At 30.8% G+C, this 18,410-nt stretch overlaps 1 protein-coding gene across 1 annotated transcript; it reads right to left on the bottom strand.

The window, feature by feature from the left end:
• Nucleotides 1–2,299: 2,299 nt before the first annotated feature.
• On the bottom strand, nucleotides 2,300–3,490 carry LOC145328591 (uncharacterized). Its single transcript, XM_080172334.1, has one exon. The coding sequence runs from the start codon at nucleotides 3,488–3,490 to the stop codon at nucleotides 2,300–2,302; it is 1,191 nt and encodes a 396-aa protein (XP_080028460.1).
• Nucleotides 3,491–18,410: the final 14,920 nt, after the last annotated feature.

Here is an 18,410-nt window from a genome sequence, read left to right as displayed (position 1 = left end):
CCTAAAAACAAAGGTTGTTAAATAAAAGGGTAAAGGAAGCGAAAATTGACTTTGACTCACTTAAGGTCGGAAATTCATTAATAAACAGGAGACTTGCACAATTCATTTTAGCCCTTTAGCTCTGATAGGAAATAAGATAAGAGGGGGGGGACGCCCCCTCCCCCCCCCCCCCCCCCGACCGATTAAGGTGTGGCACGGGGCCCGACTGTTAAGGGCTAATACATTTGAGTTCAAGGGAAACGAAGTATGTATTCTATTGCAAGACCTTAGTCTGCTGGACCTAATTTAGCCTCGTAATTGAATGTTTAGGGGCTGTTACTTTTTTAATGGCAATCAAATTTTTAAATTTGTGTTTAAATTAAATAAGCAGAATCGTTAAAGGAATCAAAGAGAAGCACTGCTATCACAAACATAAAAATAGATAGATAGATAATAGATACATCAAAATCAGACATGCACTGTAAAACTATTAAATTTTTATGACGAATGGGGAAAACTGTTGTCATTAGAAGAAAAAAGTAAAAATGTTTTAGACAGATACTGTGCTTTTATCCTTTTACCTGCCCCAACCACATATTTGCAAAATCCTGCAGGACCTTAATTCACAAACATTGTATTGTAAATGGAAAATATATTTCTTTGTTTGTATTTTATTTTTTTAAGAACTTAGTAATGATGTTAACTTTAAGTTGTTTCTAACTTTCTCATTGGTTGACCATATATTTTGCTCATAATTTCAATCAGTTATGATACAATTGAACTATATCGTTCTTGTTTTTAAAAAAAGTGGAAAAAATTACCATTATCGATTTATTATTACTTGGTTGTTGCACTAGATTCTCATGTACATAACGATACTCGCAATCTACTCCCTTTACCCTATACCCTCCACTCCTCTCCTACTGAACAAACTGATCAAAAGAGAAGGTGCATATTAGCAACCTAAATTGAGAACAAATTTCCCCCTGTCAGTATATCCACGTGTTTCAAATCCATTGTTACCATGACCATTAATTTTCTCGTTTTGTAATGTTTATACAGTTCTAATCAGAATACACTAGAGAATAACAAGAATAATAGAGTTGAATCCAGAAAAATAAATCTAGAAAAGATAAGGCCAAGGGTATTATTAAAATCTGTTAGAAAATATTACAATTTAATTGTTTGATTGTTTTGACTCTAATATTTATCAAACTAAAAACCAAAAATAAATAATTAGCCCGCAAACCCATAAAACAAAGCTCTTCTTTAGCAAGTCAGATAAATCTAATTGTCATGACCAAAAGTGGTTACGAGGTCATGCTAGACTTTTTTCAAGTCAGAGATCATAATTCGAGACAAGCAGCCAGTATCAGGACCAGGAAATCAACAGGATAGATTAGATTCATTAAAAACTTTCTCAATTGGGCCTTATAACATACACAAAATCATCCAAGGAGTGTTTAAAAGTACCTGTAGAGTATACTGATAAAGCCCCTGACACACTACTGCTAAGAAATGCTCCTTATTTAAAGCACTCTTATAGAGGTTGTAGAGAAAATGGGCCAAATCAAACTTTCACACATATAGCATCCAAAATGGCGGTATAAACAATCTATAATGCCGTTTTTGCTAATCAGTCAATCAATCAAGTAAGGAAAGAAATAATGGCTGAGGAACACATTAAGCTTCCCTGTCAAGACACTACTGAAAAAACTACCCCCCCCCCCCCCCCTTTCAAAGTAATTTAAGGTAAAGCTTAACGTCTTTAGTCATAATATTAAAAAAGTCCACAAATTAAAATTAAACGTCACTTGGTGAGTTATTTAAGTAGGTTGAAGTAAGCTTTGCTTTGAATAAATTATATTTTCTTTTAAATCTGAGGAATAAGTTTAAAAATAGTCGAGAGCTTATTTTCTGGTTAAAAATGTATAAACAAAAATGTCTCTCTAACTTAGTGACATGTCGTAATGAAGAAAATAATAACACTGATTTACCTCAGGGATCTACAGGGATATGACAATGGCTTTGGGGACTAGTCTAATAAACAGCCCAATATTCCCTCCCTCCCAGATTTACACCAAGAAAAGTTTTTTAGAGCAAACCTGATAACCTCGGGTGAGGTGGTGATCTTCCTGGGCTGCACAGCCAACTTGATGATCACCAAGGCCAGACTCTAGGTCCGTCACCTCATACCACATCTTCTCCACCTTCCCCGCTCTCTCTCTCTCTATCCTTTTCTCTCAATAGAGCTTACAGTATATACAGCATTTACCTAAAAATAAGTGTGTATATATATTTACATTATGGTTGCTAATACTTATTCAAAATAGCTAAATCTTTTGGTTTTCTTGAAGAATTTTACTAAATCCCTCAGATTGAGTTCCCAAAAGTGTTTAGCTAATATAATGTTATTACCGAAGATGTTTACCCTTATTTGATTGTATTTGGGACAATTTCCTAAGATGTGTTCAATAGATTCAATGGGGTCATTGCAATGTTCACATGCTTTTGTGTCAGCAAACCCCATTTCTTTAAGGTGTTTGTTAACACATGCATGTCCTGTTAGAATTTGAGTTATGTACATGACATCTCTTCTTGTCCAATTTTGGATAAAATTCCAGGCTTTATTACGTATGCTGGGTAGCATCATTTTTGTCTGCCTGCTGTCTGATTTTTTCTTCCTGGTTTGCCATTTTTTCTGATGTTCTCTTAGTCCCCATTCCTTAATAGTAGAATTAATGTACGTTAGCGACACAGGTAAGTATGGTTCTGGCCTGGTCCTATGGCTGTCGCCTCCATAGGAACCTAGCTTGGCAAGTGTGTCCGCCACCTCGTTGCCAAGGTGGCCGACATGACTTGGTATCCAGTTTACATTAACAACATTATCTTTGCTAAGAATATTAAGAGCCTTCTTTGCATTAAGAACACTCTTGTTGACCACTGTGAAATTACTTACTGCCATAATGGCTGCCTGACTGTCAACAAAAAAGTTGACAGTGTTGTCCGAAATATTGAGTTGAATAAGTTTTGCCGCAGCTTGTTCCAGTGCTGATAATTCAGCTTGGAAAACAGTAGCGAGCTTACCTAGATGATCAAAGTTTTGTGCCTTGATATCTGTTGTGCCTTTACAAATGTAACCATAACCGCTACCTGCTCCTGTTTTGGAACCATCGGTGAATACATTTATTGTATTTGGGGTTCTGGGTTTCAAATGAACTTTAATACTTTCCATTTCTGTCCTGGATTTAATGATGGTGTTAAAATCACAGGTCTCCCTCTCTTTAAGAAGAAGTTTGTCTGTTGGCATTGAAATATCTTGTATTTCTTTGCTTAATTCAGTTACAATAACTGAATGATTATACTTACTATGGGTTTCTCCAGGTTTATGTTTCCAGTTTCCATTCCTTACTAACCTGATGTAGCTTTTTAGGGCCACTTCCTTGAGATGAATCTCAATGGGTCTGATGTCTAGGATGGTCTCCATTGATTCTGACCCTGTGGTGCACATTGCACTAAGGGTGAGGCGGCAACCTTGTCTTTGGACTTTTTCAAGTTTACAAAACTTACTTTTTTCTATGGCAACCTTTAGCCATACAACACTTGCATAGGATAATATAGGCCTAATAAGGCTGATATAAAAACAGCGACATACCTTAGGTTTAAGTCTAATTTAGAGCAAATATTTTCTTTGATTTATTGTCAAAACGAAAAAGTAGGTTACGCACACTAGCGGCTACGAACCTAGTGGCCTCTAGGGGTACTAGAGTAATAATGGGGAGGTTAAGCGCCCGCCCTTAAGGGTTTGACAAAGGAAAATAACCAAATTTTTAATCTTTTTCACAAAAAGTATAGGGGGGTAGGGTTTAATCATTGTTATACATGGAAAACATTCAACAATTATTTTGTTACGTCAGACATTTAATCTTTAAATTTGTTAAATTACTAATTAGATATAGAAAACATTCTTTTACAGACTTCAGGGGCACAAAACACAAGCAAGAAAACATACATAAGTTCAAAAAGAACAACATTAGCAAAAACACGCAAACAGACAGAAGGAAATTCAATATTGCACTGTAGAAATCTGGAGAACTCTCAACATAAATAACTAAAAAGCTTAAAAAGTGTTTTTCTTCTAACAAAAAAGTGGACAAGATATAACAATAGAGAACTTCTAATTATCCCCCACTGAACAAACGGACCGTTGTAATTATATAGAAGCTTTGCTTCTAAAAAAGAATTAACTATTTTTCTTACTCTTACTTCTTTGTAAAGCTATTAATCTTTCTTAATTAGATTATTCGGTTAGAAATTGTATTTCCCTCATTGTTTTATGTATATTATTTGATTATGTGAGAAAACCAGGGAGGCAGAGGACAATGCTAATCAGTTTTTATGTTGTTATCAAAAGACTTTGGTTGCGTTTTCATTGTGATGGTCTATTTGATTTAACACCATACTTTCAACATACAAAAATTTACAAAAATATAATATAACTCAGCCACGACCATTTAAAGTCATGTTATATAGTCAATAGTAGCAGCTGTGCCCTTAGCATCTAGGAGGGGGGGGGGGGGAGGGGAGGGCATTAATATTAGCCTTAAACCATCCAAATACTTAAAATATAATAGCCTAAAGCCATCCCAGGTATTATGTGAAGGTTCCTAAAATAGAGAACTACAGGGTGTTTCAAGAGAAATGCGTTTTTTAAAAACTTAATTAGGCATAGAAAATGTAACAATTATATAAAATGCTTTTTATATTTGGAAAACCTATTCTGGGACATTTATGTTTCAAATATTTAAAAATGATTTTTTTGACAAATTATGCCATAAAACCGGTTTTTCCAAAGACCTTAATTTTGAAGATTTACGAATTTAAAGGTTGTGGAAAAAATGTGAACATTTTTCATATTCAAATTGCGCGGCTTGTATTAATAGTAGAAAAAGGTTATGCATGCCGTTAGAATCGTCATAAACTCTAGTTTTTGGAAATATAAGTACTATTTTTGTGCTATTTGTAGTTTAGGAGTTACGTTGAAAAATGTGAGAAATGTTGAAAAGTTTTAAGTAAGTTGGGACATTTTACCACGTAGCTCCTATAATATACGTAGCACTGGAATGGTTTTTATATTTTCAAATCAAAAACTAGAGTTTATGACGATTCTAACGGTATGCATAACGTTTTTCTACTATTAATACAAGCCGCGCAATTTGAATTTTTTAAACTGAGGGCATTTTTTCAACAACCTTTAATTCTGTAAATCTTCAAAAATAAGGCCTTTGGAAAAACCGGTTTTTAAGGCATAATTTGTCGAAAAAATCATTTTTAAATATTTGAAACATAAATGTCCTAGAATTGGTTTTCCAAATATATAAAGTATTTTATATAATTGTTTCATTTTCTATGTCTAATTAAGTTTTTAAAAAATGCATTTCTCTTGAAACACCCTATAGATCTGAAAAACAAACAAAAAAGTGAGGCTACTTTATCTGTCTCTCCGACGGTCATAAAGCTATGGGGAAAATTTTTTCGGCTGCTATTCAAGATATGCGGCTTAAATATTACGTCGGTCTATCAGTCATGGAACAAAAACATAAAAAAATATGAAAGGTTTCTTCCCCTGTAAATTATTCTCCATTACCATACCTCTGTATCTCTGAATAAAAAATATGCGTAATTCTACCAATTGTATTTAGATTAAGAAAACAGAAAAATAACCAAAAAAAAATATTTTATACAATTTAGAGAAGAAAGAGGACACTTTGAATTGTTCATAAGCATTACATTCAAGCCAACCAACCATGGGAGTTAAAGAGTAGAAGAGAATTTAGAAAAATAGCCTAAAACCACCAGAGACATTTATAAAGATTTTCCTAAAAGTATAACCTATTCCAAACAGTATTTTCCAAGATCTCCAGCTTCATGGGGTAAAAAAACATAATAAAATTACAAGTCGTTTTTTTTATTGATTTTTTTTTGTATATTTATGCATATAAATAAACAATCTCAGTACGTACTATACAATCTTTAAGTAATGTGAAAAAATAACCTCTTGCAGTATTTTCAAAATTCGCCTTGTTTCTAACGTAATAACAAGGATAACGCTTTCCTTGCAAATTAACTTTATATTCACTGAAATGTACAGAGTGATTCTAAATAAACTGAGTTTTCCGATTTTCAGAAACAACCAGGAGGTATACAGAAAAAATGATTAAATGTACTTGTTCTCTGTAAAAAATGTATCAAATAATGCTTTATGTGCAAAATGTTGTGCAAGAAAAATTAAGATAACTCTTCCATTTTGCAAAAAATATCTAAAAACTTCAATATTAATTTAGAAAAAGGTCTAAGAAAAGCACTTTAATGAGTTTTAAAGGGTAAATGCTTTTTAGCTCCCCACAAAATAATTTTTAAAAAATTGCAATTTGTCCTTTTTTCACATTTTTTTATTGTGATGCATTTGTAGTAAAAGTATTGTCTTTAATAACGTAGCTTATAGTATGAAGAAAATAAAACCTTTTTATTTGACAAAAAAATCTCTAAGGACAAAAAAGTTATTGAAGTTTGAATTATTTTTAAAGATGTTTTTTTTTAAATTGTACCCTATTTTGATTATTAAGTTATTATGACGGATTATTAAATATAAGGATAATTTGTCAAAAGGGTGAGGAGATTTAAAAGATTAAATCCGGTCATCATCTGATAATCTGATTTATACTGTGATAATTTTATTCAAATAAATTGTATTTTTAAGATAAATATTTAGAATCTGTTGAATAAAAACTTGTATAATGAAAGAATATGTTTGGTCATCTTTTTAGGATGGCAGAAATATTTTACTAGCAATAAAACTACTTAAAAAATACAAAATAACAGCCAAAAAAACCACACACACTTTTTGCAATCTTTATGCTCTAAAATGCGCCATTGTTTCAAAAGATATTACGAAACACCTTTTCTAACTTTAATGTATTTTTTTTTACAGAGAACAAGGACCTATAATTATTTTTCTGTATTCCTTCTGAATTATTCTGTACAAAACAAAACAAAAAAAAAATATTATATACACTTTTAGAAACAGCATAATAGTATTTGTTAGGTTACAACCTTGGGGACTTTTATTGAACTTTGGTTGGTCCATTTTGTTGAGTGTCCAAACGTTTCAACCACTTACTGTAATTGTAATATAAGAGGTAATTTCGTGTATCATCATTAGTGATGTACATCAATTTATCGGCCATTGTCTTATCCCTTTAGATCCCTGATTTGTACTCCTTAAATTCTCGGCCTACTGGGCCTCTATCATCAACATAAATGGGATATCATGATAATAATTCCTTAAACTAATTGATTCTAAAAAATTCCAATGAAAATCCAACTTATACATAAGCTTCGCAACATGAACATTTATAGAAAACCAATGGCACAGAAAAGTAAGATAATATTTGCTCAACAAAATTCATTGATAGCGGGTCAAGAAAAGAGGAACAGTAACGTTATTGAAACACAGTGAAAAAATAATGAAATGAAAATTATTTTAAAAATCGTATCTCCTTTTTCAGACAGTTTACATGAGTATGCTAAAAGAAAACCAGCTACTTTTACTTTTACTACATTTCTTTGACTTGAAAATTAATCTATAAATATAAATGTATAACCAGACAACTACCTGAATCCCAATGCTGGGGACCTTTTTCTTCTGCTTTAAAATTGCTTTCTGCTTTTTTGTAGAGACTTGGCTATGTTAATATTCCTGACGCTAAAGGTTGATTTTTAAACAATTAATTGAAAGTCGGTACATGGTCCTCGGGGTTAGGACACACAGTTAACCCCTTCCCCTCTATTATTTTACTCTAATGCCTTGAAGAATTGTTCAATGTTTTGATGATTTTACTAACAAGTGATTGAAAATGGATTACCCAAATACCTTAAATGTAGCCCCCGTCAGACATCTCATTCAATCACAAATATTAATCAGAAGTCTCAACTCACGATTATTGGTTAAGCCAGTCTCCACTTAATCATTTGTCATCCGCTTGATATAGTAGCATTAGACATATACCTTCTTTGCACAGTGTGGTCCAGACTCGAATGCCCTTCTAATTAGAAACTAATTAATTACATTGTCAAATTTGGCATTAAAGAATGTTTAAACTTCTATATTAGAGTATTTTTTTTTATAGTAAGACGTGAAAGACGAGGATAGTTTCGTGGAAGCAACAGGCCATAGTCTCACTTTCTTTTAATGTAATTTACAATTTTAATTTTTATGTATACAATTTTAATAGCTTCTTTTAATAATTTGATAAACAAGCAATACAAATTTTAAAAGAAAGTTTAATAAGTAGTAAAAGTTATTAGATAATATATAAAGGAAAAACAAATAAAGAAAAAGAGATTCTTGGAATGAATAACATTAAGAGAAAGAGAGAGATTCTGATAGAGAGGGGAAAAAAAGAGAAAAGAGAACGGAGTAAAGTTGACGGGAAATTATTCGAGAATTGCTCTCAAAATACCGGTCTTTATATTTAACTGTGGAACCAACGAGAATCCCCAAACCCTTGTTACATACCCAAAAAATATTAGGGGAGGGGGATTATATGGAGATAGGGGGAGGAAAATTCTCCTAACCATCCGAATTATTTTCTAAGGTTAAAAGCCTCAGTTTTAATAGTTCAAGCACCCAATCAAATAAGCTTCTTTTCAAATCGAGTCTAATTATTTCATTTAAAATTTTATTAATAAGAATTTGAAAGTGTATAATAGATTTTTGAAATTAAATAACTAAATTTATTGTATTATTTTTACCAAAATTAAAATAATTTCAGTATTTTAATTCAGATTTGTATTAAAATTTGGCTGTATAATTTGATTAATAATTTTCTTTTATTAGCCAAATGAAACGATATAATTGTGAAAAGACTTTCCAGTATGGCTTGAAACCAGTTATTAGCTGTTGGATTAGAACCAGATCTTAGCTATACTGAAAAAAAATCATGTATAATATCCTATTGAAGAAAAATTTCCAAAATATTAAAATGTCATAAAAGTCCTAAAATAATCCTGTTTTATATAACAGTTTTGTTAACCCGTGCCTTCCGCTCCTTGGGGCTAACAATATAACTTGTTATTTCAGAAATTGATTAGATTCTTTGGGTATAGTCCCTTTCGTAACATCACACCTTATGGGGCGATTCTTCGTATTTTTAACAGTAACTTTTCTTCTATTTCTAGCACCTGCGGGGGGCTCTAACCCTGCGGGGCCAATTACCTAACCCTGTGGGGCAATCACCTAACCCAATATAACCTAACCTAAAATAACCTATAAAAAGCTATTTGGGGCGATGTAGCGAAAAGGACTATTCCAGATTCTTTAAAATCTTATTTATTTTGATCATACTTGAAAAAAAAAAGTTAATTCTATCCGTAAAATGAAATGAAGTTTTACCAATTTGTTTTCGCAGGAAATGCTACAATTAATATTTGATGTTTTTTCCTAAGATTATAATTTTGATTTTGGAAATATTCAACTATTTTAAGCTATTGATTGAATTGATTGTTAAAATTTATATAAAAATGAATTTTGTGACCCTTGTGTACATAAAGTTTGGTTCCTATGAATAACTTGGGTTTTCCTACGGGATCTAGGGATAAGACAATGAAAGAAAAAAATATGATGCTTTCAGAAAATATTGAGCATTGATACCCCTCTCATTTTAGTTTTCAAATAAATATGTAGGGGTTGGGGGTAGTTTTTTTTCTTAAACATAACCTTAGCGTGTCATATATATGCGTTATCTTAACCTTTCGGGGCTTCCCAGCACCCAATATAACCTAACCTAACCTTGAGTTAAAAAATAACTTATCCACCTCACTTACTTAGGGCTAAAATTGGTACTTTAAATAAAATGGCCAAAAAAACTTTTAACTATAAATTTAATTTCTATACCCCACGAAAGAAAGAGGAGTTATAGTTTAATCAAACCAATCCCATCGCTCCCTGGGAATTTCCAAGTTTTGTTTATCTTTCATCTATATAGTAAACTAAAACAAGAATAACAGCTTTCATAAGTAGCATAACAATACTTTCGTTTTAGACGATTTTTTATTATCAGTGTTTTTACGTCATAATTTAATTGGCAGTTAAGTCATAGAAGTCTTAACTAAAACTTTATTAAAACTTATGAGTACTGTTGCAATGACGAACTTACCAAAAATGTACACTTGACTTTGGACAGTTTTATAATTGTGTGAAAAAAGTTAAACAAAACAGGCTCAGAAATATCCTTAAATTACTTCGACAAAGTATTCCGAGATGCACTGTATACTTTTAAAAACCTTGTGTTATAATAATTATAAGGTTGTATGTGTGTTTGTAGCTTAGAATCTTGCTAACAGCTATGCCGATTTGGTTCTCCTTTAAAGTAAAGCTTCTATAGGTTCAGGGAATGTTTATAACTCTTCTGGGGCTGGCATCTTTACCTTCCCAAGAGAAATCATCGCTGGAAAAGCTTGATAAGAAATACAAAAAATATAAAATATTAGTAATATAATGTAAGTTTAACCTTAGAACAGCATTTGAAAGTAAAAATGAAGATGTCAGAAGTAATATAACTTTTTTGGTACTATTTATTAGCTTATAAAACCAGGAGAAAAAGTTGAAGTAGGTAATTTTTAACAATTTAGCCTGCTACATAAAACTTTGGTTCCCTTTGCTTTTTATTAACATTATCTTTAATATTCAGTCTTTTTGCACCATGACGTTATAGGTTTGAAACTCGTTGAAATGATTATGATAATATTTAGTTACAATTAACAATGTCCTAAAGTTTTTAGTTTTATTATTTACTTAGACTTCTTGAATACATACATACTTGTTTTCAAAGTTGAAAAAATACAAGTCGTAAACAGGTATTTTCTCTCAAAATGTCCTGTTGAGCATAAAAAAACCACCTGCTTTTTTTTAAAGTTAAAAATAAAGTTGGTTAAGTAGTTTTTTGTTTGTTTACTACTTTAAGTCAGGTTAGATTAGGTTGTATTAAGCACTGGGTAGCCCCACAGGGACAGGAAAACGCAGGCTAAAATAACCTAAAAAAGAATGAAATTAAAAGGAGGGCGATGATTATCCTCGCCCCCCCCCCCTCCCCATCCCAAGTTTCGGTAGTATATTATATTTCGTAAGGAAAAAAATAGATTCAATTTTTTTTAAATTTGTTCAAATTACATGATTTGATTTAAATTTTTGTAGGTAATGATTTTCAAAGCGGACACTGTCATTATATCTTAAATAATTACTCAGTTAGTGAATAACATACATACTAACAAACAATAATTGTAGAAACTCTTCGCTACTAAATTTAACATTAAATAATTGAAAAAAAAACATTTGATATTTAATATTTTGAAAATTTACAATTTTTAAGTCATAATTTAAATTTAAAGTGATATTTGCAATTTTCTATGACGTCAAAAATATTCCTAAACATGGACAATTATGTTAATAAGTAGCAAACTAAATAATAATATATTAGAAAAGACAACCATGATACGAAAAAAATGGATGACAACATCCACAAGTAGCAAACATCAAATCATGGATGGACAAACGGATTAAGTGAGCTATTGATAAAAAAGAAAGATAGATAATATGTGATCATTAAAATTTAAAAATCATGAGACCTTTCTAAAATAACAAATCTAAAGTAGCAGTCGAAAATATCACATTTTGCCAGTAGCGATACGGATGAACAAACATACAAGCATACAAACAAATACATTGTAGAGTAGCTCCGCTTGTAAATAAAGTGACTTGTAAAACATAAAGAAAATGTGTAATCTTTCATTCTAAGTCAAGCAATGATTTTTGAACAAATGAAAGCGCCTTTGTACAATTGCAAACGTTCTGACTGACAAACGGAATTTCTCTAACTGTAAAGAAGCCACGCTTCTTATTGAATTAATAATCTAATGTATTTTACATTATTTTGCAAAATTCAAAATTTTAATACTTTTCAACTTTTCAAAAGTGGATTTAATTGATTATATACTAACATAGAAAGATATAAATAGATAAAAGCTAGGTAGTTTAATAAGTACTTTAAATAATAACTTTGAAATGTTTTTACCAGCGGCTTAAGCATAATCTTCTTTATGATAGATAGAGTAGATAGGTTCGATTCATGTTATAAAAGCTGTCTAAAAGCAGTCTCAGACTTTCATTGATGTATCAATACTTAAAGAAGCTCCATAATATTATTGGAATTTTTACACAAAAAATTGCTATCTATCTCTATTAGGAACCGTGTAGTTCACATTTTCTCCTCAGGACGGACGGACAAAGAGACTTGTAGATTATCTTCGCTACAAAAAAAGTAAAAAGTAACAAAATTTAAGGGGGGGGGGGGTATGCACAGTAAATACTTCTCGGGAAAGGTTTAAAAATTACAGGGGTTTATGTTAATGGTATTTGTATTCTATTTCTGTGTTAACTCGCAAATCTATAATCTGAACATAATCTCTCGACCTATAAAGTTTCAGAAGGAAGCCCGACTGTTAAGGGTTAAAGTATATCAAGAACATATCTCTTTAATATTTCTCTATTTAATTTGATTAAAATTGTATTGTCAAGAACTTAATTAAATCTAATTCAAGTAAAAGAAAGTTTATATTCATTTTAGTACAATTAAATTTGATTAAATTATCTGCAAATTGCGTGGTAATTTTTAAAGGCGAAGTTTTTCAATAATAAGGGTTACCTCTTTTTGTTAATTTAGCATGTTAGAATTGTTCTATCAATTTCAAACTTTGCATGCTGATTTTTGTAATTGTTAGGTACTAGAAAGAAAGATTAATATCAACTCTAAAATTAAACATAAGTGAAATTTTTCGGGATTTTTATATATTATTCTTAATATCTGCATGCTCTTCAAACCACTTTGAGAATATTTCCTCCAATGATATTGGTGCTTCGCTACTTATGGATGTTTTTATTCGTGTTTATAATATGTAATATTCATATGCTTAGTGCAGCAGATACTTTTTTGTTCGTAATTCATATAGATAAAGGGTTAGACAAGAATAATTTTAAAAATATGTATGTGTTAAAGAAACCTTAAAGAAAACTAGCGAATTCGGGTTTAAATTTTTTTATTGAAGGTTTCGAATAGATGAAGGTTTATTACTTAAATATAAAGATTTTAAGACATATTTGAGCAATTTTAGTTATGTCTTAAATGAAAATCCAAAGAAAATTTTGAATCTAACTTTTCCCCTTTTCCATAAAAAAAAGTAAATAAAATACATTTTTTCAGAGGCAAAAGAACTGTAATTATTGTATTTTCCAAAAATAATTTCATGTTAAATACTACTCTAACTATGGGCGTGTTTACTAGAGCTACCAACTGGGGTTTGTGCACGTGTATTTGTCAATGTAAGGTTTATTAACAGAGATAAAGTAACACTTTAAAATTAAATGCAACAAATCCTTGAAATTTTAAAGAAATTAGGTTTTTTTTTATCTGTAGCTTAAGATTTTAATAACTACTAAAAAGATTGCTTTTTCCATTTTATGGAATCCTTACATAGGTGTCGGGATTGTTTCATGTTATTTAATCTTTACATTTAGGACTTAAGATAGATTTAGGCTTTTTTTCTGCCCCTTTCTAATTACTTTTAATGCAGAGCCTCTAGATGCTATTGGCACAGCCGCTAGTATTCTATATACTCATTCAGTTCAGTAGTTATTGAGATCTTAAGCTTAAGACAAAAAGCCTTACTATACACCTTGCATCTAGATGTGTAATAAGAATGGCCTAAAACTATTAAAAGAGCCATATGTTGAGCTAACCTAATATAGATAACTCAATCAGTTCAGTAGTTATTAAGATATTAAGCTATAGTCAAAAAATCCTTACTACTTTATCTAATAGGATGAAAAATGGTTGGTTTACTTTCTGTCAAATTCCAAGTGGTCTCTTTTCAATGTAAACCCTATTTACCTTTATCCTTATACCCTGTGATTTACTAGTGTATGTTGGTGCAAAGTTTTCAAAAGTTAAACAACTCATGTCACATTATATGTAGGATATATATTGAAAACTAGCATTTTTTTGCTTTTCTCTTCTATTTATCAATAATTGTAATTATATCGATTTGTTAAAGAAACAAGGATGACAACATCCATAAAAGCGAAGCACTGAAACGGTAGGACAAACGGACATTAACACTTGTATAGTGTTAGAACTTAATTATCATAATATAAATTTATAAGAGTCAAATCAAAATTGTAAGTAAATTTGTTGAAAAACTGCATGATACAGGAAAATTTTTATGGACATACTTACATTTTTAGGACTTGATTATAGAGTTGCTTCGCTTAATACATTATACTTTGTTGTCCCAGTAATCAATATACCAAAAATCAGATCAATCCGATGATTAGATCACATAAAAATTTGTTGTTAAAAAAGTAAAAAAAATCAACATGTTTAAAATGGACGTACGGACATTTTGGTAATGATTATAGAGTTGCTACGCTTTCTAAATCGTACCTAATTACTAAAGGAATCACCATGCAAAATTTGAAATCGATAGGACAATTATAACATGCCTAAATTAACGGAAAAAGCTATCCGTTACGGACGTACGGACGGACGGACGGACGGATGGACGGACGGACGTACGGACGGACCGACCCTAATTATAGAAAAGCTTCGCTTTTAAAAATCTTATGGTAATTAATTTTGAAATTGTTTATCAACATCATTAAAGTGATTTTCATGAAGAGTTTTTATTAAAAAGACCATTCTAACAAGCTGCAGATAGGCCTTAGTTTAATGCTAACAAGGATGACAACATCCATAAAAGCGAAGCTTTGAAACGGTAAGACAAACTAACATTAACACCTGTTGAGTGTCGAAACATAAATGTATAAAGTTGAAAAAATTTGTTGAAAAACTGAATAAATACAGGATATTGTTTAAGGACGTACTTACATTTTTAGATTTTGATTATAGAGATGCTTATTGTACTTTGTTGTCCTAAGAATCATTATTACAAAAATCAGATCAATCGGATAATTATACAATACAAAAACTTGTTGTTAAAAAAGTAAAAAATCGTGTAATGATTATAGAGTTGCTACACTATGTAAATCGTACCTAACTACTACAGAAATCACCATGCCTAATTTGAAATCGATAGGACAATTCTAACATGCCTAAATTAACAAAAAATGTATCTGTTTTGTACGGACGGACGGACGGACCGACCCTAATTATGAAAAAGCTTCACTTTTAAAAAGATATTCTTCAAAACTTGTCTACAAAATATAAATAATTCAATATTTCCCAACCTACCCGTCGATGCTTCATTCTATTTTGAAAAGTGATTTCCTAAAAGATAAATTGTAAATTGACAAGCAACAAGAAGGACAATATCCATCAAAGTAAATTTTACAAAACCATAAAGTGTTAATGAAAAGGATCAACATATAATAAAATTTCAGATTTATAAAGGAATTTTATTATAGAATTTTGGCATGTTTGAAACGATATTATTAACCAACACATAACATATGACTTCGTTTCGATTTGCAATAAGTATATTTGTAGAGATTCAAATTATATAAGAGATTCACTTCAATATAACTGAGCAATATTACGGCTGAGTAAATATTTTCAAATCTTAAGTTCACTCCTCCTGCTCAGACACAGTTGAACTAAAGTGTAAGTGGATTAAAAAATAAATCATATATTCTTTAATCCTCAGTCAATGATTTATATTTCCCAAGCTTACTTGCTTTGATTATAGACTTTTAAACAAAATTCAATCATTAAAATCAAAATAAGAAAAAAATGTATGTTGTCCATGATTATTAATTGGGTAACTCTCTAAATTATTCTCAGAGATCTTAAAAATAGCAAATTTTCTAAACATCATTGTGTGTACAGAAATTCTTAATGTTTAGAACTTTATTATTCAAATGTAATTTGCTTTCTTGATTTTAATTTTTTTCATAATTACCTGTTTCCAAATTTTGTACATACATGCATTGCACCTTTCATTAACCCATTAGTGCCGAACCGGGCATCAAAACCCGGTTCCGAAAAATGGAAAAAAAACCGGTTTCCGGCTTCATAATTGCATCATTCTCAGAATGAATCCCCCCTCTACTACCCTGACTTTCATTTCCCCCTGGAGCAGGCAGTTTAGCTTACTTCCGTTTGCTGGTATAGCTCAACAAAATTTGAAAATCATGAAAATTCAAAATAACCTTCTAACTTTTTTGTTTTTATAGTAAAGTCGCTGATTTTTTTTGTGAAATCTAATGTTTATTGACAAGTACATCTATTTGTGAATTCGTTTTATTCAAATTATAGTTTTTTATATGATTTTTTTATCGTTTTTTTACGCCCTATTATGACCCGGTTCGGCTTGGCCATAAATACCCGAAAATTTTAAAACCCGGCTCGGTTTCGGTTTTTATTACCCGGTTTTAACTTTTCAACCAATAAAAATAACAGTTTACGTCATTAGTAAGGGTTTGAGCCACCCTAATAACCCTAGTAATCTCTATAGGTGTCACCCAATAGTTTTATGCTCGTTTTCTGATATGTAACACCCAAATTTTATATGTTCTTTTTTTGTAGTGTGTGTCTTTTAAAACTTCGAGCAACGGTTTTTTTTACCCGAAAACGGCGGCACCTATAGCCGAAACACTAAATTTGAAATAAATTGCTTCGTATTATACTTGTAGCTCTTTAGATTACATGAGGTTGTGTAGTTTTCAATTACGGATCGTATCAAAGTTCTAAAAAGTGTTCATCTCACTTTTGGCGTTCAAAAATTACATTTTTCGATTTTTGGTCAAAATAACCGGGTTTATACAGGTCAACCGGGTTTTAAAACTGGGGGAAAGCACCAAAAACGGGTGTTAATGCCTGGTTGGTATTTATGGCCAAGCCGAACCGGGTTTTTTTGCAACTTTCCTGTGCACGCCACTAGAGCAAAACAAAAAAATACGAATTCCGTTTTGACCATTATAAAGCTTCCCTGAAACTTACAGCTCGATCGGCCCATAAAAGTGGCGCTCGGCACTAATGGGTTAAACATTTTTTTTTTCCTTTCTTATAAATGATCTTAAAAAACTTACTTAATTTAACTGTGTTCTTATTTCCCTTACTCTGTTAAGATATATATTGTAGTATAAATAGGTAAACAATTCATCAAATTTTCTGTTTATCAGTTTTGATAGAAGAGAAGAAGAAAAATCTAGTCCAGAGGAAATTTGAATTTATAGTAGATTAATTTTGATAAGTTTTTTACAGTCTAAAAATTTGTGTATTAAAGAATATTTCTATTCTTTGAACATAATTAATTGATATGCTTTTAAAATTCTAATTGCAACTGTCAAACAACCCAAAAGTTTATAATCCTATTTCAGTTAGGGAGTTGAATCCATTTTTATAGAAGCAGAAATATAATCTATGATTATGGTTTGGACCCTATAAAACTGTAATCTACCCTTCCACTTTCCCCTCTCTTGGTGAAGATATCTTTTACGCCGTATCGGCGTTGAAGATATCTTCACCAAGAGAAGGGAAAGTAGAATCTTACATTTCAAAAATCGTATCGACGTTGAAGATATCTTCACCAAGAGAGGGGAAAGTGGAAAGGTAGATTACAGTTTTAGAGGGTCCAAACCATAATCATAGATTATATTTTTGCTTCTATAAAAATGGATTCAACTCCCTAAAGCTGTATTTCTTTGTCACAACTATCAAAAAATTTGTTTTCTCTAAAACTTTGTTTATTTTTAAAATATTCTATTAGAAACATTTATGCTAAAGTCATTATCTTTTATAGATAATGTTTTTTAATTATGGTGATTTGTTATCAATTTTATACATAATAAGATTGAAGTAATTCAATATTAGAAAATTAAATATATGTCGTATATCTGCTGTAGAAATTGTTAATGTGGAAAAGATCTGTACCTTCAACTATAAAGTGATAAATTATTTCTTCACCAAAATAATTTTTAGAAAGAAGGAAAACTGACTTCTTGTGCTACCACACTTTATTTAGAATCATATTGTGTAGTATTAATGGTAGTATTTACCGCAAAGATAACATGTTTGATAAAATAAAACTAGTAACTGATTTAAATTGTTTAGCAATCAAATTTTTAAATTGGTGTTATTCTAATAGACCTCAGATTAATTGAGTTTTACACATCCAACCTAATAAGAGAGTTAAATTAAATGTAATCATAGAAAAATTAAAAATGAATGTAAAGAAAAGTAAGATGAAAGGTGTAGTACAGAACAGCTCCCCAAAGTATAATTTATGTAAAAGGATAAATTGCATTTATACAACCAAGCAAAACGTCATGTAGTACAATATTCTTACAATTTTCTTTCTTT

This window comes from Acartia tonsa, chromosome 9 (genome assembly GCF_053477335.1).
Source record: "Acartia tonsa isolate MP-2025a chromosome 9, ASM5347733v1, whole genome shotgun sequence".
Classification (NCBI taxonomy): domain Eukaryota; kingdom Metazoa; phylum Arthropoda; class Copepoda; order Calanoida; family Acartiidae; genus Acartia; species Acartia tonsa.
Note: the sequence above shows the minus strand (reverse complement) of the source record. Positions and strands in the feature narration are given on the sequence as shown.

Coding starts and splice junctions, on each gene's coding strand:
- LOC145328591 (XM_080172334.1), bottom strand. CDS start 3,490: ATGTGCACCACAGGGTCAGAATCAATGGAGACCATCCTAGACATCAGA.